The 26506-nt window shown below is 40.4% G+C and overlaps 2 protein-coding genes and 1 non-coding gene across 5 annotated transcripts in view; 2 read left to right on the forward strand and 1 right to left on the reverse strand.

Annotated features, from left to right (window-relative positions):
• Nucleotides 1–16063, reverse strand: part of CDK12 (cyclin dependent kinase 12) — a 49873-nt gene extending 33810 nt beyond the window's left edge. Inside the window, exons 1-3 of one of the 3 annotated variants that reach the window (XM_031017748.2) lie at nucleotides 14427–16063; nucleotides 9244–10125; nucleotides 677–853 (exon numbers count right to left, since the gene is read on the reverse strand). In XM_031017748.2, coding sequence (XP_030873608.1) covers nucleotides 677–853; nucleotides 9244–10125; nucleotides 14427–15475 — 2108 coding nt within the window. In that variant the 5' untranslated portion in view covers nucleotides 15476–16063. Of the gene's footprint in view, nucleotides 1–676; nucleotides 854–9243; nucleotides 10129–14426 lie in introns of all 3 variants that reach the window. The other 2 variants (XM_006746945.3, XM_006746946.3) reach the window with 2 other exon arrangements.
• Nucleotides 5980–6086, forward strand: LOC115936858 (U6 spliceosomal RNA). Its single transcript, XR_004072249.1, has one exon. It is a non-coding gene; the product is annotated as a U6 spliceosomal RNA (small nuclear RNA).
• A 7410-nt stretch (nucleotides 16064–23473) lies between the features above and the next one.
• MED1 (mediator complex subunit 1) overlaps nucleotides 23474–26506 on the forward strand; it is a 20927-nt gene continuing 17894 nt past the window's right edge. Inside the window, exons 1-2 of the mRNA XM_081805968.1 lie at nucleotides 23474–23714; nucleotides 26032–26190. Coding sequence (XP_081662094.1) covers nucleotides 23690–23714; nucleotides 26032–26190 — 184 coding nt within the window. The 5' untranslated portion in view covers nucleotides 23474–23689. The remainder of the gene's footprint in view (nucleotides 23715–26031; nucleotides 26191–26506) is intronic.

The raw sequence follows: 26506 nt of genomic DNA on the forward strand, positions 1-26506 counted from the left end.
GTTTAAGCCCCACGGTGGGCGTGGAGCCTAGTTTAAAAAAAAAGAGAGAGAAATGCTAACAATCTACTGCTAACGGTAGATCAAACCCAGATTCTACTACATTTATCGCATGGCAATTTATGTGGTTTAAGAAAAAACATCCCACATCTATTAATTTTTCATTTATGTGTACATGGTTGATACACCCTGAATAAAAGAGCTTTTTTTCTTTTTTAATATTCTAAGTATCAAACTCAAAAGATACAACGGGATCAATGTTCATGGTATATCTGAATTTGGGAAATCATTGCTTTTCTAAAAACAGTAGGTATCTGAGGGTGCAGATGAACAGGTCTCCCAGAAAAGCCTTTATCCATTAATATAAAAGATACACATTAGGCCCGATTTTATATAATCCTACCAGTGTAGGTTGTGGAAGAAAGTGTGAGATTTAGGCCCAAAAGTAAGGAAGGAAGCTGTCCCTCCAGGGGCACCTGGATGGCTCAGTCGGTTAAGGGTCAGACTTGGTTTCAGCTCAGGTCATGATCTCAGGAGTTGTAGGATGGAGGCCCAGGTCGGGCCCCACACTCAGTGCAGAGTCTGTTGGAGGTTCTCTTCTCCCTCTCCTTCCCCCTCTGCCCCCCTTCCCCCGCTCATTCTCTCTTAAATAAAATAAAATATCCCTCTAAAAACTCACTTTGGTCTCTTTTTATATGGTTGCTGAGGTGGTGTAACTGCCTTTGGTTCTGGAGAGTCTGGGGGAGATGGATCCCCACCAGGAAGTTCTGGAGGGAGAGGGAGGTCCGTGAGTAAGTGACGTGGCCTTTGTTCCTTCTCTTTCTTTACAGGTTTTGAAGGTGGAGTTTCTTTTGGACTAAATAATAGAGGAAGAGAAGAAAAAGATCATAATTACTTAAAAAAATATGAAAATAAAACTTTTCAAAGCTTATAATGTCTGGCTATCAAAAGATTATAAAAACTTTTCTTTTAAGAGATAAAACCCTATAATATAAGGAACTGAAGTTTATCACAGTCAAAGATACTTGGGATTTCACAAAAAAAAATCCATAGTATATAAAAGAAAAAATTTGTGATATTACTTGTAGATAACAAACTTTTTAACGTTTTTCCTAAGATTCTACTGTAATTTTACTGAGATGAAATAAAATACAGGAAGTAATCACCTTAAATTCCCAAAGTACCACTGCAACTCATGGAGTCACCAAATCTATTCCATATATTTTGACCAGCATAAGGAATGAAAGTTCAACAATGTAATGCTACTATGTTATAGAAGATGTAGACAGAACTTGGAAAAGGAAATAGAATTTGAGTTTTGTAAAAAAAAAAAAAAAAAAAAAGTTAAATTGGACATCAAAATTAGTGAATATACTGAGCTATTCTGTTGGTTTGGAAGCAAAAGGCCAAATGGATAAATAATTCTCAAACTAAAAATCTGAGAGTCCAGTAAACTATTTCAGAATCATTAAAGCAACTGGTAGCAGGCCTCTCATGATAATCAACAACATGGTGGGGGGAAGAGGGGGCAGGGAGAAAGGATGTCTTTTCTGGAATAGATTAGGAAAGTCAGTGTACAGTTCCAATTTTTTAACCATCTCAATTTATTTATAAGAAAGGATTTTGTGCTATGCATGTCCTCAAAAAAGAGAACATATTAATTCATGCCTACAAATAAAACCATGCTAGATAATAAGTCTTTTCTATTCTATCACAGTATCAGAAGCCTGAAAACAAGCTGAGAATCCTCCTAACCACAGAAGGAGCTTCCTCCACTTTTTTTAATAAGTGGTTATAAAAACATGTATTCTTTCACGAATATTTCCATAGAATCATAAAGATCTATCCTTTGCAATCTATCTTTTTAAAGATTGCATATAAAAACACAATCGCAAAAGTATAACTTTCTACCAATTTTCATCATTTTAATCTCTTGTAAATCAGGCAGAAAAGAATCTAGATTAGTTTGTGTATATCAACCAGAACTAGGGTGGTCAATGAAAGGCAAAATGATCATCTGAAACTTTCTGTTCAATAACTGATAGAGATGCATACACAACATTATTATAATTAGAACTAAGATTTTTCTACCCTGGGAACAAAACCCTTTACCAGAAAACTCTTCAGGCAGGACACAATACAGATTTTAAATTTCCCCAATTTTTGGGCGCCTGGGTGGCTCAGTCGTTAAGCATCTGCCTTCGGCTCAGGTCATGATCCCAGACTCCTGGGATCGAGCCCCACATCGGGGGCTTTCTCTCTGTCAAATAAATAAATAAAATCTTTTTTTTTTTTTTTTAAAGATTTTATTTATTTCACAGAGAGAGACACAGCGAGAGAGGGAACACAAGCAGGGGGAGTGAGAGAGGGAGAAGCAGGCCTCCCGCGGAGCAGGGAGCCCGATGCGGGGCTCGATCCCAGGACCCTGGGACCATGACCTGAGCCGAAGGCAGACGCTTAACGACTAAGCCACCCAGGCGCCCCAATAGATAAAATCTTTAAAAAAATAAATTTCCCCAATTTTTAAGACTTTCAGGGAATGAAAATTCCCAATTTTTCAACTACTAATGTCATAATACTCTTTATAAATTTTAATTCTTCATGATTCAGAAATAGATTATTTCTTGGTTATGCTTCACTAGAAGTATCTGAATTTTCTCACCATCACTTCATATAAGTTCAGTCTATGTTTTATATTCAGGTCTTGTTTTCTCCACAGTTGGCTTTATAGGTTCATGTTCAGTTCGCTACTATGAAAATGTACATTGCTTCTGAAAAATTACATGTTTAGCATGTTTATTTCATAAAGCATGAATGTTTGCTATGTACTACCAGTTCAGGGCATACAAGTTGAATACAGGTCAAATCCTATTTCAACAAATTCCAATGTACCAAAAATCATGGAATAATGATGACTCATAAAATTGCAACGCTTAACATTATGGTCTTTAGCCTTCAGTATACAGCACTCAGTAACTAATCTATTCCTCTATACAGTGCAGAGGACATATGATACAGAGGGTCTAACACTGGAGAGCAGATATTGAACATCTAAGTCATTATTATGAAGATTCAGTACCAGGAAGTGCTGATCTTGCCAATATCAGTATTTCCTGGTTCCCCATTTATGCCTGTAGTTGGGTTCACATATGGTGAGTAGTTGCATAAATGCTCATGTATAATAATTTTCTTACAAAAAAAGTTGCCAAGCTCCATGACTGCTCAAATTTTAAAATCTGTATAGTCTCTTGGAATTTATGATGATGGGATTTAATCTATACAGTATCAATACCACTGATAAGAAGTCTTTATCGTTAATAAAGAATATAAATTTACATATCAATTATTTAAAAAGATTTCCTAATATTTTTCACAATTTAATAGCATAAACTACTTTAAATATAATCATTTATCCCTTTCCCCTTTTTAAAGCAGGTTGTTTAAAAAGTGATTTACTTTTACAAACTTCTAATAAAAATTTGAGCTGAATACATTAGAAATGAGAACTAAGCATTCCATTAGCAAAATTCTAAATCAAATTTGGGGCGCCTGGGTGGCTCAGTCGTTAAGCGTCTGCCTTCGGCTCAGGTCATGGTCCCGGGGTCCTGGGATCAAGCCCCGTATCGGGCTCTCTGCTCAGCGGGAGGCCTGCTTCTCCCTCTCCCACTCCCCCTGCTTGTGTTCCCTCTCTCGCTGTGTCTCTCTCTGTCAAATAAATAAATAAAATCTTTTTAAAAAAATTCTAAATCAAATTTGAATGCTCACAAAGATCCTTTCTTTTCTGTAAGAGCTCAGTACTTTAAAGATAAAGCCTTTAAGAATAATACAGACTCGGGTGCCTGGGTGGCTCAGATGGTTAAGCGTCTGCCTTCGGCTCAGGTCATGATCCCAGGGTCCTGGGATCGAGTCCCACATCGGGCTCCCCGCTCAGCGGGGAGCCTGCTTCTCCCTCTGACCCTCTCCCCTCTCATGCTGTTTCTCTCTCGCTCGCTCTCTAAAAAATAAATAAAATCTTAAAAAAGAATAATACAGACTCTACTGAAGTCTGATAAAATCCAAACGAACCAGGTCACCAAAAAAACTGATCGGAAATGAAGATTTTATTATTATTATTTTTTTTTGAAAGATTTTATCTATTTGACAGAGAGAGACAGCGAGAGAGGGAGCACAAGCAGGGGCAGTGGGAGAGAGAGAAGCAGGCCTCTGGTGGAGCAGGGAGTCCGATGTGGGGCTCGATCTCAGGACCCCGGGATCATGACCTGAGCTGAAGGCAGACGCTTAATGACTGAGCCTCCCAGGCACCCCTATTTTATTATTATTATTAAGTAAGCTCTACACCCATAGTGGGGCTTGAACTCAAAACCCTGAGATCAAGAGTTGCATGTTCTACCAACTGAGCCAGCCATGTGCCCTGGAAACAAAGATTTTAAAAACCCTATGTGGTTAACTGAAATTTTATTTATCTGAAGTAGGCTCCATGTCCAACGTGGGCCTTGAACTCATGACCCTGAAATTGAGAGTTGAGAGTTGCATCTTTACTGACTGAGCCAGCCAGGCACCCCGGTTAACTGAAATTTTAAAAAAGAGTATACAGATGATCTTCTTTTTAAAATTTTATTTATTTGACAGAGAGAGACACAGCAAGAGAGGGAACACTAACAGGGGAGTGGGGGAGGGAGAAGCAGGATTCCTGTGGAGCCCGGGAGCCCTACGGGAGCCTGATGTGGGGCTCGATTCCAGGACCCCGGGACCACAACCCGAGCCAAAGGCAGACGCCTAATGACTGAGCCACCCAGGTGCCCCATACAGATGTTCTCCTTAAGAGCAGGTGATCCCCAGGGCATCTGGGTGGCTCAGTGGGTTAAGCGTCTGACTTTGGCTCAGGTCATAATCTCAGGGGTCCTGGGGTGGAGCCTTGCTCAGTGGGGAGTCCGCTTGTCCCTCTACCTCTGCCTCTCCTCCCACTCTTGCTCTCTCAAATAAATAAATAAATAACATCTTAAAAAAAAAAAGCAGGTGATCCCCATGAATAGCTATGTTCATGAAGAATGTACTACATCATGAAGAATGGATAGTTTAGCAGCCTTCATTTCTTGAAAGAATTGCAGACCACGAATTAGGCTTTTGCAATACCATTAGTTAAATTCACTCCTGCATTTGATACCTGGATTAATACACTCCTGGCCCTATATATACCTTTGAAAGAAGTTTCATTCTATTCCCAAAGGGACTTTAAAAGAAGACAAATCATCTGATACAAGCTTTACATCATCCATGTGCCAACAGAATTAACTACATTCCCAGTGTCATTTCACACAAGTCCTGATCCTGTCTCCTTCAGTAGTCTTATTCATTCAAATAAGCAATATTTATTGATCACATTCAGTGTTCTATGTTTAAAGCACTGTAGGCAACAGGAAGATGTATAAATCACATTCTCAACAATTAAGCTGCTGCAATCTCACATGAGAAGATCAAGAATATAAATGAATTCCGTATGCAACTTTCAGATTTCTTCCTGAAAAGTTTTATTACATAAAAATTATTTTTCATGTGAAAAACAGGTGCAGCTGGTATGATACATGGATAGCGTGGCACCAAAAAAAAAAAAAAATTAAAGACGAAAACAAAAACCATCGTGAATTTAAAATACATAGTGAAATGGGGTGCCTGGCTGGCTCAGTCATTAAGTGTCTGCCTTCAGCTCAGGCATGATCCCAGGATCCAGGGATCGAGCCCCGCGTCGGGCTCCCTGCTCTGCAGGAAGCCTGCTTCTCCCTCTTCCACTCCCTCTGCTTGTGTTCCCCCTCTCGCTATGTCTCTCTCTCTCTGTCAAATAAATAAATAAAATCTTAAAAAAAAAAATAGTGAAAAAATAAAATTGTGGAAGATATCTTCATTCCCATTTTTCTGCCTTTAATAATTTATTTATATTTATGTGGAAAACTAATAATAATCATACATTTAAAAATAATTACATTGGTGCTTGCTTCAGCAGCACATATACTAAAATCGGAACAAGACAGAGATGATTAGCATGGCTCCTGTGCGAGGATGACAAGCAGATTTGTGAAGCATTCCAAAATTTTGCAGATAAGGTCCTTTACCTTTGATCCTCATCCTAAGTCCCATCCACAGAGATAACCATTATTATCAGCTTAATATATATCTTTTTCGGGGTGCCTGGGTGGCTCAGTTGGTTAAGTGACTGCCTTTGGCTCAGGTCATGATCCCAGAGTCCTGGATCGAGTCCCGCATCGGGCTCCCTGCTCAGCAGGGAGTCTGCTTCTCCCTCTGGCCCTCCCCCCCCATGTGCTCTCTCTTTCTCGCTCTCTCAAATAAATAAATAAAATCTTTAAAAAAACCTATAAAAAATATATATCCTTTTGGATTTTTTGGTGTGAATTCATATGGATATATATGGATATATGTATCCATAGAAAACAGATGTTTTATTTTGTGTATGGGTTTTTACATAATTATCACACTATTAAAATAAATTCCATTGGACTATGAAACAGTTATACTTTCACAATCAGAACTGATAAATAAAAAAATACTTCTGTTCGCTTCATTTTCTCATACACATTCTTAAAGATAGCCACACATACTCAAATAAGCACTGAATGGTCTTACTTTACCTTTCATCCCAATCTAAAAGAGAAATCCCTATGTGCCTATCAAAATTATTCCACCTCTGGAAATCTGCACTCTACATTGACACATGGTAGGTCAGTTCAATAATTATTTGGTTAGCCAAGTAAACATTTTAAAATGAAGATTCTCAGCCACACTGACATCGTTCTAGCCACTATGTAAACTAATATTTAAACAAGGTTCCTGTAGATAGATCATGGCCGAGAGTCCCACTGGATAATGCTCAATTGGTATTTCCTTTTCCAACAAAAACCATAGAAACACGTAGCTTGTATCTATGAGAAGTATACTGTGTACCTAAACAGATTTTTTTACATAAACTTCAGGTTTTATCCTTCTCCTTTGCAATTCTCAGGATATGACAGAATTGACAAATAATTATTGATATTAGAAAGAGCAGTGGAATTTTTCTTTAAAATAAGATTTACTACTATGAATAGTAACGGACTTATTCTTTAAGAAAATTTTTTAATTGCATTTGTACCTTCTTAAAAGGCTCAGAGCATAGTCTGGAAAAATATAAATGTAAAGAGCTGAAATGTATCATCATTCAAATTACTGATGTCACTTGGAAAATAATGAAGGCTTGGGAATTGGTCTGGGATTTAAGATCAGTAGTACTTACTTTTATGTTTACAATGAAAGTTTATTGCAATAAATTAAACTCATATCCTAGAGAACAAGAGGGTAGAATCTCCTTAGAAAAAACCAGTAACACAGACTACCATGGCCTATATCACCACTAAATCAATTTGTTTGATGGTATTTTGCCTAGCTAGTCCTGCCAAGATATAGAATGTATTTCCTAATGCCTTCCATGAAATCAGATTGATGTTTCATAATCATTTCACTTCTCAATATTAAGAGGACTCATCAAAATTAAAGCTCTTCCCATCATCCCATTGTGAATTTATATTCTAATTAGTAAAGATTCTACATGCTGTTCTTCTGCTTCTTATAGGGTAACTTTTTTTTTTTTTTAAAAGCAGTGTCTTTCAAGATAAACCTAGTTTATTCTTTTCCTGGATTAGGAGAAAAAAAAAACCCCAGCTATAAAAGACATTTTGGGGGACCACTAAGGATATTTGATATTGTTGTTATTGATATTATATTATTAAATCAGTAAGGGGCGCCTGGGTGGCTTAGCTGGTTAAGTGACTGCCTTCGGCTCAGGTCATGATCCTGGAGTCCCTGGATCAAGTCCTGCATCGGGCTCACTGCTCGGCAGGGAGTCTGCTTCTCCCTCTGACCCTCCCCTCTCATGTGCTCTCTCTCTCAAATAAATAAAATCTTTAAAAAAAAAAAAAATCAATAAGAAGTTTTTTGGGTGATTAAGGTATTGTGATTCTTTAGGAAAATGTTCTTAGTGTTAGAAGAGACATGCTAGGGCGCCTGGGTGGCTCAGTTGGTTAGGCGACTGCCTTCGGCTCAGGTCATGATCCTGGAGTCCCGGGATCGAGTCCCGCATCGGGCTCCCTGCTCGGCAGGGAGTCTGCTTCTCCCTCTGACCCTCCTCCCTCTCATGCTCTCTGTCTCTCATTCTCTCTCTCTCAAATAAATAAATAAAATCTTTAAAAAAAAAAAAAGAAGAGACATGCTAAAGTATTCAGAAGTGGGGTGCCTGGGTGGCTCAGTCGTTAAGCATCTGCCTTCAGCTCAGGTCATGATCCCAGGGTCCTGGGATCGAGCCCCACATCGGGCTCCCTGCTAGCCAGGAAGCCTGCTTCTCCCTCTCCCTCTCCCTCTCCCGCTGCTTGTGTTCCTGCTCTCGCTGTCTCTCTCTCTGCCAAGTAAATAAAATCCTTAAAAAAAAAAAAAAAGTATTCGGAAGTAAAGTGTCATGATATATAAAGTAAAAGCAAATGTGGCAAAAAGTTAACTGGTAAATCTTGGTGAAGAGTATAAAGAAGTTAATTATATTATTCTTTCATTTTTCTATGGCTATTAAAATTTTCAACATGGGGTGCCTGGCTGACTCAGTTAGTGGAGCATACAACTCTTGATCTCAGGGTCACGGGTTTGAGCCGCACACTGGGTGTAGGGATTACTTAAAAATAAAAAAAAATCTTGGGGCGCCTGGCTGGCTTGGTCAGTTAAGCGGCTGCCTTTGGCTCAGACCATGATCCTAGGGTCCTGGGATTCAGGCCCACAGTGAACTCCCTGCTCAGCAGAGAGTCTGCTTTTCCCTCTCGCTCTGCCCCTCTGCTATTTGTGCTTTCTCTCTCTCAAATAAATAAAATCTTAAAAAAAGAAAAAGTCTAAAAACAAAAAGGAAAAAAAGAATTTTTCAACATAAAACTTTAGGGAGAAAAGCACCACTGATTTTTAAAAACTTGAACCAAAAGTTAGCTTTATCAAATAAACTTATGAACAAAAAGGGTTACTAGGCCTCAATTTGTAATTTTCTCCCAAGTAATAATGTTATAAATCAGAACTTGTCCACTGAAAACCAAATACCAAAAGCATTTCCTACTCATAAAAGCATTTTAAACAGCCATGTATTAGAGTAGTTTTGACAGTATGAGAAGAGAAAATGCATTACATGTACATCAAGAGGGTAAAGTTTTCCCAGTTAACTACAGGACTTACCTATCCATGTCATCGTCTCCTGGTAGTAAGGGTGGGAGGGGCAGAGGAGGCAACGTTGAAGTTTTTAGGTGTGGAATAGCAGCTGTTACAGATACTTGAGTCTTCACAGAAACCTGTGCAAGGGGCTGAGAATTTGCCTGAGAGGACAAAGTAGATGTCCTTGGGTGAGTAGAAGGGGGCAAAGTTGAAGTACTAGAAGCAAGAACCTGACTAAATGCTGGTTGGGGAGGAGGCAGAGGAGGTTGCTGTGGAACAGCTGGTAGTGGAGGCAAAGGTGGCAAAGGGGGTGTTTGAGGTGGAGGGGTAGTAGTTGGTAAAGGAGGTGGAGGAGAAGTAACTGTGGGGACAGGTGGAGGGGTCTCCTTTTCTGATGTCTCTGCCTCTTTTGGAGTAACAATCTCCTCTTTCAATGCTATGGGTTTAGAGTCTCTTGATCCCTGTGCTTTCAAATCTTTAATAGGATGCTTCTCAGAGTTCTCATCCAACTTTACTTTCCCTGTATCTAAAGAATTTTTGACTTCTGTATTTAGATGTGGTACATTCACCAGTTCAGTATCTGGGGCAGATTTTTCCAATTTTACACCTCTGGTTAACTTTTTAGACTCCAAGCCTGAATCCTTAGCCTCTACTAAACTGTTCTCTTTCCTAGGCAAAAATATAGGTGAACCCTTGGATTCCTTTCCATCCATTTTTGCTGCAGCAGCAGCAGCTGCTCTTTCCTTCTTTTTCCTACTGAGTTCAGCTCCCAAGCTGGAATTCAATGGAAGCCTGACAGGTGAGATGCTGGAATGTCGACTGCGTGACCCGGATCTCTTCTTTTTACTATGAGAAGATGAGTGTCTTGAATATGCGGGACTTCTACTTCTAGACTTCATGGATTTCCTACTGGAAAAAGAAAAAGGCAGTTTAAAATGGATAGCTGACAGCAATATATAGGAAAATACATCAGTTAAGCTATGGAGCACTGTAACTTAAAGGAGTAATTTAGCAATCTTAAAAATGAATTAGGTACCATCAAACAATAATAATAATAATAACAACAACATATCAATATTGGTTAATTAACTGTAACAAATGTACCAGACCAATGTAAAATGTTAATAACAGGGGAAACTGGATGCAAGGACAAACAGTTCTTTGTACTATCGTCACAATTGTGTGTGTGAATCTAAAACTGGTCTAAAAAATAAAGTTTACTTAAAAAATAGATTACAAGGAACTAAATGCTGTAGGACAACACATTTCATTCATATAACACTAAAATTATCCATTACTTATCCAACTCAAGAAGATGGGTATTTTTTTCCCATGTTGGAGAGCACCCATATTCACAATGATTACTTTTTTGGAATTTTGGTTTAAATCTCTGATGAAGTGAAAACATGATAAAAAAAAAAAGTCATACTTTATATTAAAGGTGGGTTATACCAATCAGGAAGTTAAAAGTAACTAGCATGCTTCACCAAAACCTAATTGTTTCAACTAGAGAACTATTTGACAGATCCCAGGAAGATTTTGTTCCCTGAATCCTCAGTCGATAATTAAGTTGTGCCTATACTAAACAACCCCTAAGATACAAGAGTTATTAGGATTTGCAAAATAAATAAGCTGAAAAAGTTGTCTTACCAAATAATTTATCAGAAGTTCTCAAAACTATAATGACTTCTGGTATTTTCATATATAAAATGATTTACAATCAACTTTTTAGGAACTCATAAAGCAAGGTACTGTTGCATGTTCAATTTATTTTCTTCATTATTAAGAATTTGGAAATCCATGAGGCAGATTATTTTTTTTTTTTTTAAGATTTTTTATTTATTCATTTGAGACACAGAGATAGAGAGAGCATGAGCAGGGGGAGAGGCAGAGGGAGAGGAAGAAGCAGGCTCCCCGCTGAGCCAGGAGTCTGATGTGGGACTCGATCCCAGGACCCTGGGATCATGACCTGAGCGGAAGGCAGATGCTTAACCATCTGAGCCACCCAGGCGCCCCCAGATTATTCTTAATTGAAACCCAACCCCCATTAATTCTTTTTGCCTTTTCTTTTTTTTTTTAAAGATTTTATTTATTCATTTGAGAGAGAGACAGAGAATGAGAGAGCATGAGCAGGGGAGAGTGGCAGAGGCAGAGGGAGCAGCAGACTTCCTGCTGAGCTGGGAGCCCGCTGTGGGGCTGGATCCCAGGACCTTGGGCTCACGACCTGAGCTGAAGGCAGACGCTTAACCATCTGAGCCACCTAGGCGCCCCTCTTTTTGCCTTTTCATAAAGCCTAATGTGCTCAGGCCTCAATGTGAGGGGAGAAAAAATAGCACTAAAAACGTGACTGAACAAAACATCATTTGCCCAGTAGTCTAAAATAAATTGTTCCCATTCCAGATCTTCAATATCTCCCTTTATCTTTGGTCATTAGTAGTACTGACATAATTCAAAATGTTTCAAAACAAATAGTACATATGTGTAGGCGAAATAACTCACATGATATTAACCATGGTTTTCTTATACCTACACTGCTTTTTGGAAGTTTTAGTTAAAATGCAAGTCATTATTGGAATAGAAGTACTCAAAACAGCAATAACACATATATATGAACATGAGGATATAGAATACTGAAAAGTGGTTAAGTGGCTTTATGAAACATCCACTTATTCTTCAGAAAACTAATACTTCTTTTGTAAATAACTGGATGAAACCAGAGGTTTTCTCTCACTGAATTGGAGCTGGGATAAAAACTACCATCTCTATTATCCCACGATAAACTTCTTAAGTCCCAAACACTAAGTAACGTCAGAACCACATGCTCTAAAAACTAGTTTCTTTAATCATTCAGCATTACTAAATCTTCCTAAGGAACTCTGCTACAAACTCTTCAATTTCTGAACAGAAGCCTACTGTTAATAGAACATTCTGATGGCCATATACTTATGGCATTTTTAGTGATACAAATGCTGTATTTGAGGTCAAGATCCACTCTTCAAGAAAAAAAGCGACAAGGAAGGGGGGTGGCAAGAGGAGACAACCAATAGGTAAATGCAGGCAACAGTAAAAACTTCTCAAAAACAAATGTATTTTCCCCCTGATGTGAGTTAGGTTCTATCCATCTGAAATGAAATTGCTACTATTAACCACTACTAATTTGGAGGATGCAAAGACATTGCATTTCTGGCAAGGTATTTTCAGTCTTTTAAAATGATGTTGCTTATTTAATTTTTACTGTCTCCCAAGGAAAAAACAGAGATATCACAGAAGGGATCTGTATGCTCTACTCTAAGAAATTTTTGTACTTACTGTCTGGAATTCCAATGAATGAGGAAAAAATCTGTAGTGCACATATATAAACATATAACAACTAAAAATATGCATGTGACTCTAAAATTATATTATATTTATATATTGTGTCTCCAATTCGTTCCTGATTTATTTTTTACCATTACTGCACTAGTTCCAATTAACTGAGTAGAGGAAAAGAGAACGTGAGATATGAATCCAAAAGGAATCACTGCAAAGCAAGTTCTTTCTGAAAGTCATTTTAGTGTTTTAGTCTTAAGTGCACTTCCATATTCCCAAAACTCATGACAATAAAAATTCTCAAAACAGCCTTAATGAAACTACTCCTCAAGAAAACAAGTATTCTGAGAATATTTCTTATGTTTCCTTAAACAACTAAGCTACTTTATAAATAGCACACTTAAGACATCCATTTCACTATATATAAATTTTACTCTCACCCCTTCAAAAAAAGTCAACTCTAGCTAATGCTATACACAACACGCTAAAATGCTTACAGTGAAGTATACTGATGTCTGCAACTTTGAGATGAATCAAAACAATATATGGACTGATGGAGAGATGGATGGGTATGATAAAATATACAGCATATATTAATTGTAGAATCTAGGTAGTACATATATGGATCCTCACTATAATTCTTTCAACTTTTCTGTGTTTGAAAAATTGCGATAAAATGGAGGGGTGCTTGGGGGGAGGGGGAGGACTAAGGAACTTTTAGACCTTGACAGGTAAGAACTCTGCAGTTTGATTAATTCAAACTAATTTATGAATAATTATAACTTTAAGTCAGCAAAAATTACTCATATTGACATATAAAAGACATGCATGGATTTTTACAAATTAGCATAATTTCTCCCCTAGCATCCAACAATATTTCTTCGCTAAGACAGAATTTACTGACCTGCTCCAGATAACCAGAAACTGTGCTATACACTTCATATTTACTAGCTAATTTAATCCTCACAACTACTCTAGAAGTAGGTAGTTATTATTTCCATTTTACATATGAAGAAACACGGGCAGGGAAAAATTAAATTATTTGCCAAAGTTCACAAAGCAAGATTAGGATTCCATTCAGGTATAACCCCAAAGCCCATGTTCTTTTGTGGATAAAGTGAGTCCACAAAGAGGGAGGTACATCTCATCATCTAGAAATAAAAACAGTTTTCAGTACTAATTCATTTTAATGATTAAATTTCAAACTAACATGCCTTTCTTGCTAAAATATGGTAAAGGTACTATTACCATTTTTTTAGAGAAAAATTTTGATCACAGGGTAGGTCAATGGTGATGCTGTAAAGAAAATCAAATTATCCTTGGAACCAACTTCTGCTAAGCTATGTATCAACAAAAGGAAAAAGGACTAAACAGCTGAATTTCCACTAAAACATCAGTTTAAAGACAGGAATTAAGAAATAAACTTACAGCTTTGGAGACTCAGTGGACAGCACACGCACAAATGATAGATGACCTAGGCAAATAGCTTCAAGATAATACGAATGAAAATTTATAATTTCTTACATCGCCAGTCAGGTCCAGTGAGGTCTAAAGCACGAACACCAAGGTGATTTAAGACAATGCAACAGAAATTGCTAGATAAGCTCTGGGATAAGCTCAGTTATCAACTCTGTGTACTCAATAAGCAGGAGCTTACAACTGAAGATTTCACCCCTGGAAGTACCTACCTTTAGCAGTTTTAGGCATGTGAACTCTCCACTTCTCAAATTCTGGGTTAAGAGAAGACCAGATTCACCTACTTGGGTCCAACTAACCAATAACTAAGTGTTCTAGTCAATAAGGAAGACTGGGGGCTTCAACCAAACGTGAACATGACTAACTGCCAGTTCCTCATGACCCAGCCTAAGTAAGAAAGGGCTGTTAGACAAATAGCTCACCTGGGGAGTGGACTCCGACTCAGAGACCGTTTGCTCATGAAAGGGCTGCTGGACCGTCTTCGACCATAGGGACTGGGTGATCTCCCACTGTAAGAGCCACTCCTTTCATAGCTGGAAGAACGTCTCCGACTATAGGGACTCACAGATCTTTGTCGTCTACTGTAGGGACTGGGTGACCGGGTGCTGGACTGGTAGGCCGAAGGCTCCTTGTAAGGCGGGCTAATTGACTGCCTTCTTGAGGTACTTCCAGGACTCTTCTTGTAGGAGTCATAATTGCTAGAGGTGTGAGATCTTGGGGGACTAAGGTCATAATCTTGGCCATAAGAAGCTCCTGAGGGGCTATCATCTTGCTTGGGGCTGTCAGACCATTTCCTATGGGGACTCCTGGATCTCCGTTTGGGGCTGTCCATTGTTTTGTAGCTTTTGGGTGTTTCCCTTTTCCGATGACTTTTACTCCGGTCTTTGTGCCCAGACTTCAACTCACGTTCTTTCCGGGTCTTCTCCTTATGGAGTTTGGATGACCTGGATTCCTTGTTGCTGCTGCTTTTGGATATCTGTGCCTTCCCATAGTCCTCATTCTCCTCATTTGAACGCTTTGAACTTCCTGATACTCGGTCCTTCATCGATCCCGATTTGCTGGAGACTTCCTGGTTTTTTTCTTTTTCTGTTTGTTTAGTTTTTAGTAAGTCCCGGGAACGTCTGTGCTGGTGGTGACGATGTTTGTGCAGGCGGTCACTCCGATCAGTTCCACGACGTTCATCATTCTCCCTCCTGTCTAGTTTGAAGGCCATATCGTCAGAGAAGGTATCTGAATCAGAGCTGATGTCATCATACTCCACCAAAGGTTTGATAATTGTACCCAAAGGTGCTGCTTCGGGGGTCACCAACCCCATGTCTTTGGAGTGCTTGGATTTATGCCGCTTGTGCTTCGACACCAAGCGGTGACGCTCTCTGCTGTTGGAGCTGCCACCTCCCGATGACGGCTGCAAAGTTCCAGAAGCTCCTCCACTCCCGTCCTTCTTGCCCCCATGTCTCTCTGGATTGGGCATTCCCTTTCGCCTGGCCTCAAAAAGGGGAAAAAGTTCCCCAGCACTGCAAAAAGTAACCCCCACCCTCCCCCCCAACCCCACGCCTACCAAAGCGCCCCTAGAAGGGGGTGGGGAGGAAAGGGACGGTAGCCCAGGCCCCTCCTCCCTCCCGACTCCTCAGCACCCTCCTACATGAGGTGGGGGGTGAAGGAGCCAGAAAAGAAATGAGAGTTCTTCAGCAGTGGAGTTGCGAGACAACGGGTAGCTGCTCAAGTCTGTTTCCCCTCCTCCCCCCGCCGAGCCAATCCTCAGGCCCGGGCGCCGGGGAGGTCGAGGAAGTAGGAAGCCGACGGCCCCGGGCTGTGGGGCCGACTCCGGCTCTGGGGCCCTGTGAAGACTGCGCGGGCCCTTCCCCTACCCGGTAGCCCGGCTCGGGGCGGCTTCCTGTCGCTGGGGTCCCGCGGCCTAGGTGCCTCACGCCCCCTTTGTCCCTCGCTCCTGAGGGAGCCCCTCTTCTTGCCTCCCCCTCACCTCAATACCTCACACACTCACTCGCTCCCTCACACAGACTCAGTCACACACTAGGTTAAACCGAAACGGCACTTGAGGGGGGGAGGGGGCAATTCCAGGAAATACCGCGAGAATCCTGTGGACTCTCGCGGTATTTCGTGCTTCCCTTTCACCTCTCACCACGGCTTGCTCAAACAACGCGAGACTAGATCCTGAACAAGAAACGCGTTCCGCCAGATTCTCGCGATAAGCTCCCCGCTCTCCATTTGAGCAAAGCTTTATTGAAACGGCGGTAGAATTTTTTTTTTTTATTCAAAACTTTATCGATAACTCATTGAACAAATACTCCCAGGCTCCGGCACAAAACTAATTTTGCATATTTTATAACAACTCTTTCAACTACCAGGATGAAAATATTGTCAACAGGACAAAGGGCGAATGTGGGGACATTTCAACCCAAGTCCTTAAGTATTAACAATGCTTCCCACTTCCACAGAGTATACTATAAGCATTATCTCTAATTCTCATACTACTCTACAGAACACGATATCCTCTTCCCTATTTTACAGATAAGGAAACTCAGAGTCACAGAAGTTAAATAACTTACTCGAGGTAACAAAGCTAGTCCAGCAAGTGCCAAAAACGAGATTCAAATTGTCTTAACACCAAAGCACAGCTCTCGTATAGTGTAGCACTTCCTCTCTCCACTCTGTTTAAAATCTTAACCTGAAAACTCATCAACTCTTGGGATCATCTGTGGCTTTTCTGGAATCATTTAGCCTTTTATCTTCACACAGAAGATTATAATTATGAACAAGTAGAATATAGTATTCATGAGCAAGAAAATAAATAATATCTGCCCTTCATTTTTTACTTTTCAGAACTTTGCACACATTAGCTCATTCCATCTCCACAACAATCATCTGAAATAGGATTGTGTATGTGAGGAAACTAAGGCACCAAGAAGTTAAATGACTTATCCAAAATTCTTCATTCTTCTCTTCATCAAATTTATCTATATGAGAATTTAAGGCCCTCCTCTGTGAAATAGTGTCCTTTCCCATAAGGCCATCAACCAAGATCTAGAGAAAATATTCATACCACAAGATATAAGATGATAAATGTCATAAGAATGATATAGAGCACTGCAAAGGTTCTAAAGGAGGTTGGGAGTGTTAAGGAAAAGCTTTATAAAAGTAGGGCTTTTGAGTTGGATCACGAAGACTAGGATATGTATATGCAAAGATGGGAAGATCAGGGACACCTGGGTGGCTTAGTCAATTAAGTGTCTGCCTTAGGCTCAGGTCATGATCCCAGACTCCTGGGATTGAGTCTTGCATCGGGCTCCTTGCTCAGCAGGGAGCCTGCTTCTCCCTCTGCCTGCCCTCCCCCAGCTTGTGCTCTCTCTCTCTGATAAGTAAATAAATAAAATCTTAAAAAAAAAAAAAAAGATGGGAAGATCAGCCAGTAAAATAGGGGCCAGAAAACACCCTGAATGTAGGCAGAAGAATCTACTCTCAAAATCACTCCCTGAAAATGTTCTTGTTGCTTTGGGTCACATGGGTACCAAAAAGAAAATTTTTTACCTAAATGTTTGAGTCCATAAACACTGGCTAAAAATGAAAAAGGTCAACTTTTTAATTAACCATGGAAGAAAATGTAATGCCGGGCGCCTGGGTGGCTCAGTCGTTAAGCGTCTGCCTTCGGCTCAGGTCATGATCCCGGAGTCCCGGGATCGAGTCCCGCATCGGGCTCCCTGCTCGGCGGGAGGCCTGCTTCTCCCTCTCCCACTCCCCCTGCTTGTGTTCCTGCTCTCGCTATCTCTCTCTGTCAAATAAATAAAATATTTAAAAAAAAAAAAAAGAAAGAAAATGTAATGCCATCAAGAAAAAAAGGATAGACTTCAGTACTGGAACTCAGGTATGCTAACTCCTCATTCACTGCTGCAAGAGAGCCTGGATATAAAAATATAAAAGTCCCCACCAGTGTCTGACATGATAGCCAGTGGCATGACTTAGTGGCAGACTGGATGAAATGACTGAGCCACCTTATCAAACATTGGCATGAGTTCAGCAAAATTATTCTGATTTTTTGTATCTTTTAAATGAGATTAAGTTTTTGACCCAGGATGCACCCACACCCACGGTAAAATGGAAAAGTGGGGACAGCAGAAGGAATTATGGTAATATGTCAAATAAATCTTGAATAAAATTCATCATCTAAATTAAACAGTAGTTGATGGGGCGCCTGGGTGGCTCAGTTGTCGGGCGTCTGCCTTCGGCTTGGGTCATAATCCCAGGGTCCTGGGATCAAGCCCAGCATCAGGCTTCCTGCTCAGCGGAGAGACTGCTTCTCCCTCTCCCACTCCCCCTGCTTGTGTTCCCTCTCTCACTGTGTCTCTCTCTGTCAAATAAATAAATAAAATCTTTAAAAATAAATAAACAGTAGTCGAAACTTTCTTAATTATCTAATGGTTGCCTACTGAAGACTAGAGACTCCTGATGAATGAATGAAGATTTTACTGAATTTTTATAATATATTTCTATAGCACCGTTCAATTTTCCATAGAACTCTTTTAAGTCTGTCAATAGATATCAGTTGAACAAATAATCAGGTGAGGTGGCCAAGATGGGTATTACTACATGCATCTACTAAAAGTTGAAACCGAGACTCAGGAGTTAGAGTACGTTCCCATTAAGTATAGGAAATGCCAGGAGCAGGGACAGCTCTTTCTTTAATCTTAGATCAGTACTCTTTCTATTGCAGTACACTTTCTCTTTTTGTTGGATACAATTGTACTCTAATGTCAATAATCTCTCAATAAAGCTGGGAAAAAATTTCTACTCTAGGAAATATATTTTGTCCAAGTGTTTAAATACAAAATCAAGTGTAAACTGCAGAAATTTGTCCAACAATCGGCAAAAATAGTGCTTTTATAAAATAAGGGTTGCTTCACTCTACAGAAAAACTTTGAACTCAGAAATTCCAGGACTGCACAATTTGCTTTATTTGCATGACCTCCCAGGGCAGGGAGTTAGGGCAACTCTATGAACCCCAAGGTAATCAGTCAGATGAAGACTATACTTCCCTGTAAATCCCTCAGAGAAAGTCAGGGAGCTTCTCTTTAGGCTGTACTCAAGAGGAAATATTTAACTAAAGTCAATAACTCCCTCAACCCCACCCTGGATCAATTTATTAGTTTAGATTTTAGGTTTAAAGAGTCCTCTGAAATCTCCCTCAAAGCTTAGTCACTTAAAATTTGACCATTGTCCCCTTTATGCCATATACAAAGATTGCTCCTATGTGCACCTTGGATGATTTTCTTGTTTAATGACATGTCTCTCCTATCTTTACTTTTGGAGTACAAATTATTCAATAATGTCATTTTATCCACATTTTCCAATTAGAAATAACTTCTTATTCTATTCTGTAACCAAAATTTGGTAAAGTTTATTTTCAAGCTTATAAGGTTTTTTTTTTTTAAGGGAGGTTTTTTTTTTTAAGATTTTATTTATTTATTTGACAGAGAGAGACACAGCGAGAGAGGGAACACAAGCAGGGGGAGCTGGAAAGGGAGAAGCAGGCTTCCTGCCGAGCAGAGAGCCCGACGCGGGGCTCGATCCTAGGACCCCTTGAGCCGAAGGCAGACGCCCAATGACTGAGCCACCCAGGTGCCCCTCAAGCTTATAAGGTTTAAAATTACCTAGCTAGGGACGCCTGGGTGGCTCAGTTGGTTAAGCGACTGCCTTCGGCTCAGGTCATGATCCTGGAGTCCCGGGATCGAGTCCCGCATCTGGCTCCCTGCTCGGCAGGGAGTCTGCTTCTCCCTCTGACCCTCCCCCCTCTCATGTGCTCTCTCTCATTCTCTCTCTCTCAAATAAATAAATAAAATCTTTAAAAAAAAAATGTTTTAAAAAAAATTACCTAGCTACACTTGGTATAGACATTATTGTATACAGTCTCCATGAGGAAATGTACCTGTATATCTAGTACTGATATTTTGGGCACAATAAAAAATTAACAAAAAATTTTTGAGTCATTGATTATTATGACCAATCATATTTTCAGAACTCTAAATCAGGTGAGTTCATCAAAGTTTGGTGCTATGTTTTCCTGTTTATGTTACCAGATCCTACCTAATACACAAGTATTAGGATTCCATAGAGGCTTGTCAGCATTTTAAATATGAATTATCTTTGAGGGGCGCCTGGGTGGCTCAGTCTGTTGAGCATCTGGTTCTTGATTTCAGCTCAGGTCATGAACCCAGGGTCGTGGGATTGAGCCCTGAGGTTTCTCTCAGTGGAGAGTCTGCTTGAGGGTTCTTTCTCTCCCTCTCCCTCTGCCCCTCCCCCATTTGTGCACTCTGACTTTCTCTCAAATAAATAAATAAATCTTTAAAAAAATAAATATGAATTATCTGAATATTCTCACTTGGATAAAATGCTCTCTGTACCTCATCAATTTGAAAGTTGCTAGATTTACATTACATAATATTTGGAACACACTTTTTTTTTTTAAAGATTTTGTTCATTTATTTGAGAGAGCAAGTGAGAAAGCACAAGTGGGGGGTGCCTGGGTGGCTCAGTCGTTAAGCGGCTGCCTTCGGCTCAGGTCATGATCCCGGGGTCCTGGGATCGAGCCCCACATTGGGCTCTCTGCTCAGCAGGGAGCCTGTTTCTCCCTCTCCCACTCTGCCCGCTTGTGTTCCCTCTCTCACTGTCTCTCTCTGTCAAATAAATAAATAAAATCTTAAAAAAAAAAAAAGAAGAGGGCGCCTGGGTGGCTCAGTCGTTAAGCGTCTGCCTTCAGCTCAGGTCATGATCCCAGGGTCCTGGGATCGAGCCCCGCATCGGGCTCCCTGCTCGGCAGGAAGCCTGCTTCTCCCTCTCCCACTGCCTGCTTGTGTTCCCTCTCTCGCTGTGTCTCTGTCAAATAAATAAATAAAATCTTTAAAAAAAAAAAAAAGAAGAAAGAAAGCACAAGTGGGGGGAGGGGCAGAAGCAGAGGAGAAGCAGGCTCCCTGCTAAGCAGGGAGCCTGATGTGGGGCTCCAGTCCATCCCAGGACCCCAGGATCATGACCTGAGCTGAAGGCAGACACTCAACTGACTGAGCCACCCAAGCACCCTGGAACACAATTTTATATTAAAAATATTCATTGATTATCTGAAATCCAAATTTAACTGAGTGTTCTGTTTTCTACCTGGCAACTCTATCAATTTATCCCAACAATATGCATTGAGTCTCTGACATGTGTCAGGGGCTAGTCTAGGCAATGTTACTAGACAGTAGTGAAAGAAGTAGACCCGGTAAAACCTTCCTGGAGGTAGCAATCTAACAGGGAAGACAGGAATTAAACCATCATGTACTTAATACATTTCAATGGTGAAAGTGCTATTAAAGAGAAGTTTGAGCGGCACCTGGGTGGCTCAGTCAGTTAAGTGTTGGACTCTTGGTTTTGACTCAGGTCATGATCTCGGGGTTGTGAAATCCAGCCCTGCAGTGGGCTCTGCACTCAACTTGGGGTCTGCTGGAGATTCTCTCTCCCTCTCCCTCTGCCTTTCCCCCCCACCTTGCACACCCACACGCATACACTCTCTCATATAAATAAATACAATCTTTAAAAAAAAGAGAGGGCGCCTGAGTGGCTCAGTCAGTTAAGCGTCTGCCTTCGGTTCAGGTCATGATCCCTGGGTCCCGGGATCGAATCCCATGTCGGGCCCCCTGCTCAGCGGAGAGCCTGCCCCTCCTCCTGCTCGCGCTCTGTCTCTCCCCCCGCCCAATAAATTAAAAAAAAAGAGAGAGAGAAAGAAAAGTTTGAAATAATGTAACAGAGGACCTAATCCAGTCAGGGGCTAGAGAAGGCTTCTCTAGTCTAGAGGAAGACAATGACATCTGAATAAGAAGGTCTTAGTGATGTGAAAGGGTCAGGTGGAGGAAGGCCTCTCCCAGCAGTTAAAAAGGCCTATTCAAGGACGTTGGGAAAGAGTGCAGGAATTTTCTTTTCTTTTTTTTAAAGATTTTATTTATTTGACAGAAAGAGCAAGAGAGCACAGCAGGGGGAGCAGCAGAGGGAGAGGGAGAAGCAGGCTCCCCGCTGAGCAGGGAGCCCAATGTGGGGCTTGATCCCAGGACCCTGAGATCATGACCTGAGCTGAAGGCAGATGCTTAACCAAACTGAGCCACCCAGGTGTCCTGAGTGCTGCAATTTTCTGCATGAGAAAGAAGGAATTGGCAAGCGGAGAGGAGGTGGGTCTAGCATGGTTTTGTACGGCCAGTAAAACATTTGCCTACTGGGCCCAAGTACAGTGGTAGGTAGACAGTGGGGATTCAGAAATGAAGGCCAAATCCTGCCCTAACAAACTCACTAATAGTGACTCAAAGAAATGAGGATAAAGAGGAAAAGGTAAGAAATAAAAATTGAATCCTCCTTTCAAAGAACATGGTTATAGATATCTTTGTGGTAGTAAACGTGTTCCCAGACACTTCCAAAGATTTGTTATTGAATTTACACTGCTGTGCCTGCTCACCTCAACTGTAGTTATCTGCTGGAATGGTTTTGGAGGATGTTTGAATAGCATTTTTGAAATGTGGCAAGTCTGAGACTGAAAAGCCAGTAGAAATCCACTAAATATCCTTGCAGTGAATTAGGTAAAATCTAACTTTACAGCAGTTATTTTCAAAGATGTGTTTGGAAAAAGAACATTAAAACAAAAACAAACAAACAAAAACCAAAACAAACAAAAAACAAGCCTTGACTATGTTAAGAACTTTGAAGGAATACTAGCTTTGTATTTTAGCCTGGTTCTTCAATTCCCGTGGCCACAAACTTCTCAGCATTACTCAAAATTTCTCGTGTGGATTTACTGATAGAAGAGACAGGACTACACATTCTTTGTAGGATAGAGTACAAGCTAAACTGCTTGTTTTTACTATGATTACAAAATAGGGACACTACCAATTGTGATACACCTTGGTATATAATTAAAAGCATCCGGTGCTCTGAACTGCTACAAGTTTACTTTAATCCAAAGGTAACCCTAATACCAAATCCTAATACCAAATCTCCCAGATCTTAAAAAAAAAAAAAAATTGGAATTGCGTGAGAAATATTTCTGAAATTTGAGAAAAAAATTAGGATATGGGAATGAAGTGAATTGGGCTGGCTTGGAACGTCGTGTTACAAAGAGCCAATATAATTTTAATTTTTCCATCTAGTATCTCAAGAAATAGTATTATCTTTAATAAAATATTTCTGATACCAATATTCTTTGAAATACTAGTCTTTCAGTAAAGAGATCCCGGGATTTTAATTTATGAACTCCTTTGCCATTCCAAAGCTGAATCAAGCCCTGACAGCAAACACCATAACTAGAAGCAGTAAGTCTGGAGACAACCGAGCGCTAAGGGGAGGCGTGATTGGAAAAATCTCGCGAGAAGCACCGCATTCACTATTTTTCGCGATATTTTGGTGCCCAGCCTTTTTCCTCTCTCTCGCAGGATCACGGTTAATCTCGCGATATTTGGGAAGTTCCGTTGGGAAGATGGCGGCGGCCGGGAGCACCCTTCTCTTCTTGCCGCCGGGGACTTCAGACTGAGCCTTCCCTGGAAGAGTGGGGACGGCTGGTGCCCTGCGTCCCGGGAGCCCGAACCAACTTGGTTCCTTCGTTAGTGGTGGGGAAGGGCTTATCCTCTTGTGTAGGATTCAGGACCTCCCCACCGTCGGGATGAAGGCTCAGGGGGAAACCGAGGGTGAGTGACTTGAGGGGGAAAGCAGGGGGCGGGACACAGCTTGGGGGAGCCAATCTGTGAGAGGAGCTGGGGGGCCGATGCCTCCGCCGGGGCAACGTTCCCGAGGTCGTGGAGTCCGGGAGGCGGTATAGCTTCTGACTGTGCCTTCCTTGGTGATGGAGGGCTCTGACTCTGGGATGATGTGGGCTCTCAACTTCTGTGAAGGTTTCCTGCTTAGCTAGGGACAATCAGTTGGGCCTCAGGACATTTTCAGCCTAAAGTTGATGGAAGACCAGGCGAGTGAATCTAAAACCTACTTACATCTCGTTTCAGCAGAGATGTCTGAATAATGACATTAAAAAAAATAATACAGAGCTGTGTGTCAAGTATTGAAGGATGTTTTGGCGTTAGTGAAATGATTAGGACCTCATAATTGTAACAGCCAGTAGTTTATTTATTTATTTTTTTAAAGATTTTATTTATTTATTTGACAGAGACATAGCGAGAGAGGGAACACAAGCAGGGGGAGTGGGAGAGGGAGAAGCAGGCCTCCCGCGGAGCAGGGAGCCTGATGCGGGGCTCAATCCCAGGACCCCGGGATCACGACCCGAGCCGAAGGCAGACGCTTAACGACTGAGCCACCCAGGTGCCCCAACAGCCAGTAGTTTAATAGAATGTCACAATGTTCAGATTTTGTACTATTGTATATTTGTAAAATGCGTTGAATTTCATCCTTTCAGTGCTTGGACTAACTTAAACTGCTGAAAAAACAACTTTCCTGTGGAACCGTACTTAGATTCTCTAAAGTTCTACTCTCTTAAATGCTTCCTTAGTATTTTGGATATAGTTCTCTTAATAAGGATCACTGTATTGATGTTTACCCATCCATCTTCTCCACTTTGAGCTTTGTTAGATTAGGGACCTTGTCTTACTCATCATTGTGTAGACCCTGGCACAAAAAGTGTTTGAGCATTCGTGTGAAGTACTTATCATCAGGCTTCTCGAGGAAAAGGGGGGTGGGGAGTGTATTTTAAAGGAGAGGAAGAAGAAAGGTTTACTCCTTGGATGCAGAGGATTGGTGAGTGTAAAATGGAAACTCGATGAGGCAGGAATTTTGTCTAGTTTGCTCATTTCTGTATCCCCAGCATATAAAGCAATGCTTGAGTGAGTGAGTCTTGAAAGTGGAATTGCCAACAATGTGTCCAGAACTGTAAGCTGGCTGAAACAGCCCCAAAACTGGTTTTCCAAAAGATGAGGACATTGGAGAAAGGAATTTGAATCTTGATTTAGAAAATGTCACTGCCTTAACTCTGATTGGTGACATTCTATTCATCTTTCAATGCCAACATCAACTGTCACCTTTTCTGTAACATCCCCAGGACTGATAATGAACTTTTCCTTTTTTGCGTTTCAGTTGTAATGTGTCTCTGTTTTTAACAGCATATCTCATTTTGCTTTCTGTGATGGTTATTTCCACTTTAACTTATGCACACCCCCTCACAGATATCATCTCAGGCGTATTGTGTGTTTTTGCACTGCCAGGGTCTCTAGAACAGGTCCTCGCTCATACTAAAAAGTATAAGAATTAGAGGAAGGATCAACTATATTTCAAAAGTAAAAATTTTAATAAAAATAAAAACTATAATTCAATAAGAAAACTAATAAAAATTCAAAAATAAATAAAAATCAACTAAATTTCAGTAATAAAAATTAGGAGGGCTGGAGAGCATAAGAGTTGTTCAGTCCAGGAAACTGAGGACTTCTCTATCTTTCTCTTACCTCTGCTGGAAACTCATCCTTTAGTCATTGACATATTCCCTATCCATATGGTTTTAGTTTGAATTCAAACAGGAAAAATTAAAATGGCAAATACAGCCTGTTTTCTTGATACTACTTCTACATTGATCTCTTAGAATTATGTCAAAAAATTAAGAAAGTCTGTATTTCACATTGAAAACCAACTAACTATAGTAAGGCCATGTTCAAATGTATGTTCTACATATATCATGCAAGGGATTTCATGCATATCATGAAATGATTTTGTCACCAAACATAGTCTTGATCCTGAAACATAATTAGAGGTGGTTCTTTTTTTGGTTTTCATTAAAAGACTGAATAGAAATCATTTATGTTCTATGGTGTTCATTTTGATTAGACCCCAATTTCTGTCTTCTTGTTATTAAAAGTAAAGTATTTGTATATTTTGAAGTAAATGGCGTTGAAAAATATTTTAACTGAGTTGTTACCAGGATGAAGTATGGGGGTTTCTTTTGCAAGAAAAATTGTGGAGGGTCTTGAAAGAAGAGTTTCTAATGCTGTTTTCTAATTTATATCGTAGAGTCAGAGAAGCTGAGTAAGATGAGCTCTCTCTTGGAACGGCTCCATGCAAAATTTAACCAAAATAGACCTTGGAGTGAAACCATTAAGCTTGTGCGTCAAGTCATGGTGAGGATTATGCTGGTGGATAAAGTGTTGTGCTTAGATAATTATTTAATAAGCTAAGCTCCCTCTGTAGATTTTTTTCAAACTAGTTATTATAGTGTGTTCTCAGTTTTTGTTTCTTTAAGAGAGCGTGAGCGGGCAGGGGGGTGCGAGGGCGGGAGGTTCAGAGGGAGGGGGAAAGAGAGAATCTTAAGCAGGCTCCTTGCCCAGCACGGAGCCCAATGTGGGACTCGATCTTATGACCCTGAGACCATGCATGACCTGAGCCAAAATCAAGAGTCAGACGCTTAACCGACTGAACCATCCAGGTGCCCTCAGCCACTTGATTCTAATGAGATAGTATTTTCTTTTTTTTTTTTTTTAATTTTATT

This window comes from Leptonychotes weddellii, chromosome 15 (assembly GCF_054177405.1).
Source record: "Leptonychotes weddellii isolate Sample4059 chromosome 15, ASM5417740v2, whole genome shotgun sequence".
NCBI classification, from domain to species: domain Eukaryota; kingdom Metazoa; phylum Chordata; class Mammalia; order Carnivora; family Phocidae; genus Leptonychotes; species Leptonychotes weddellii.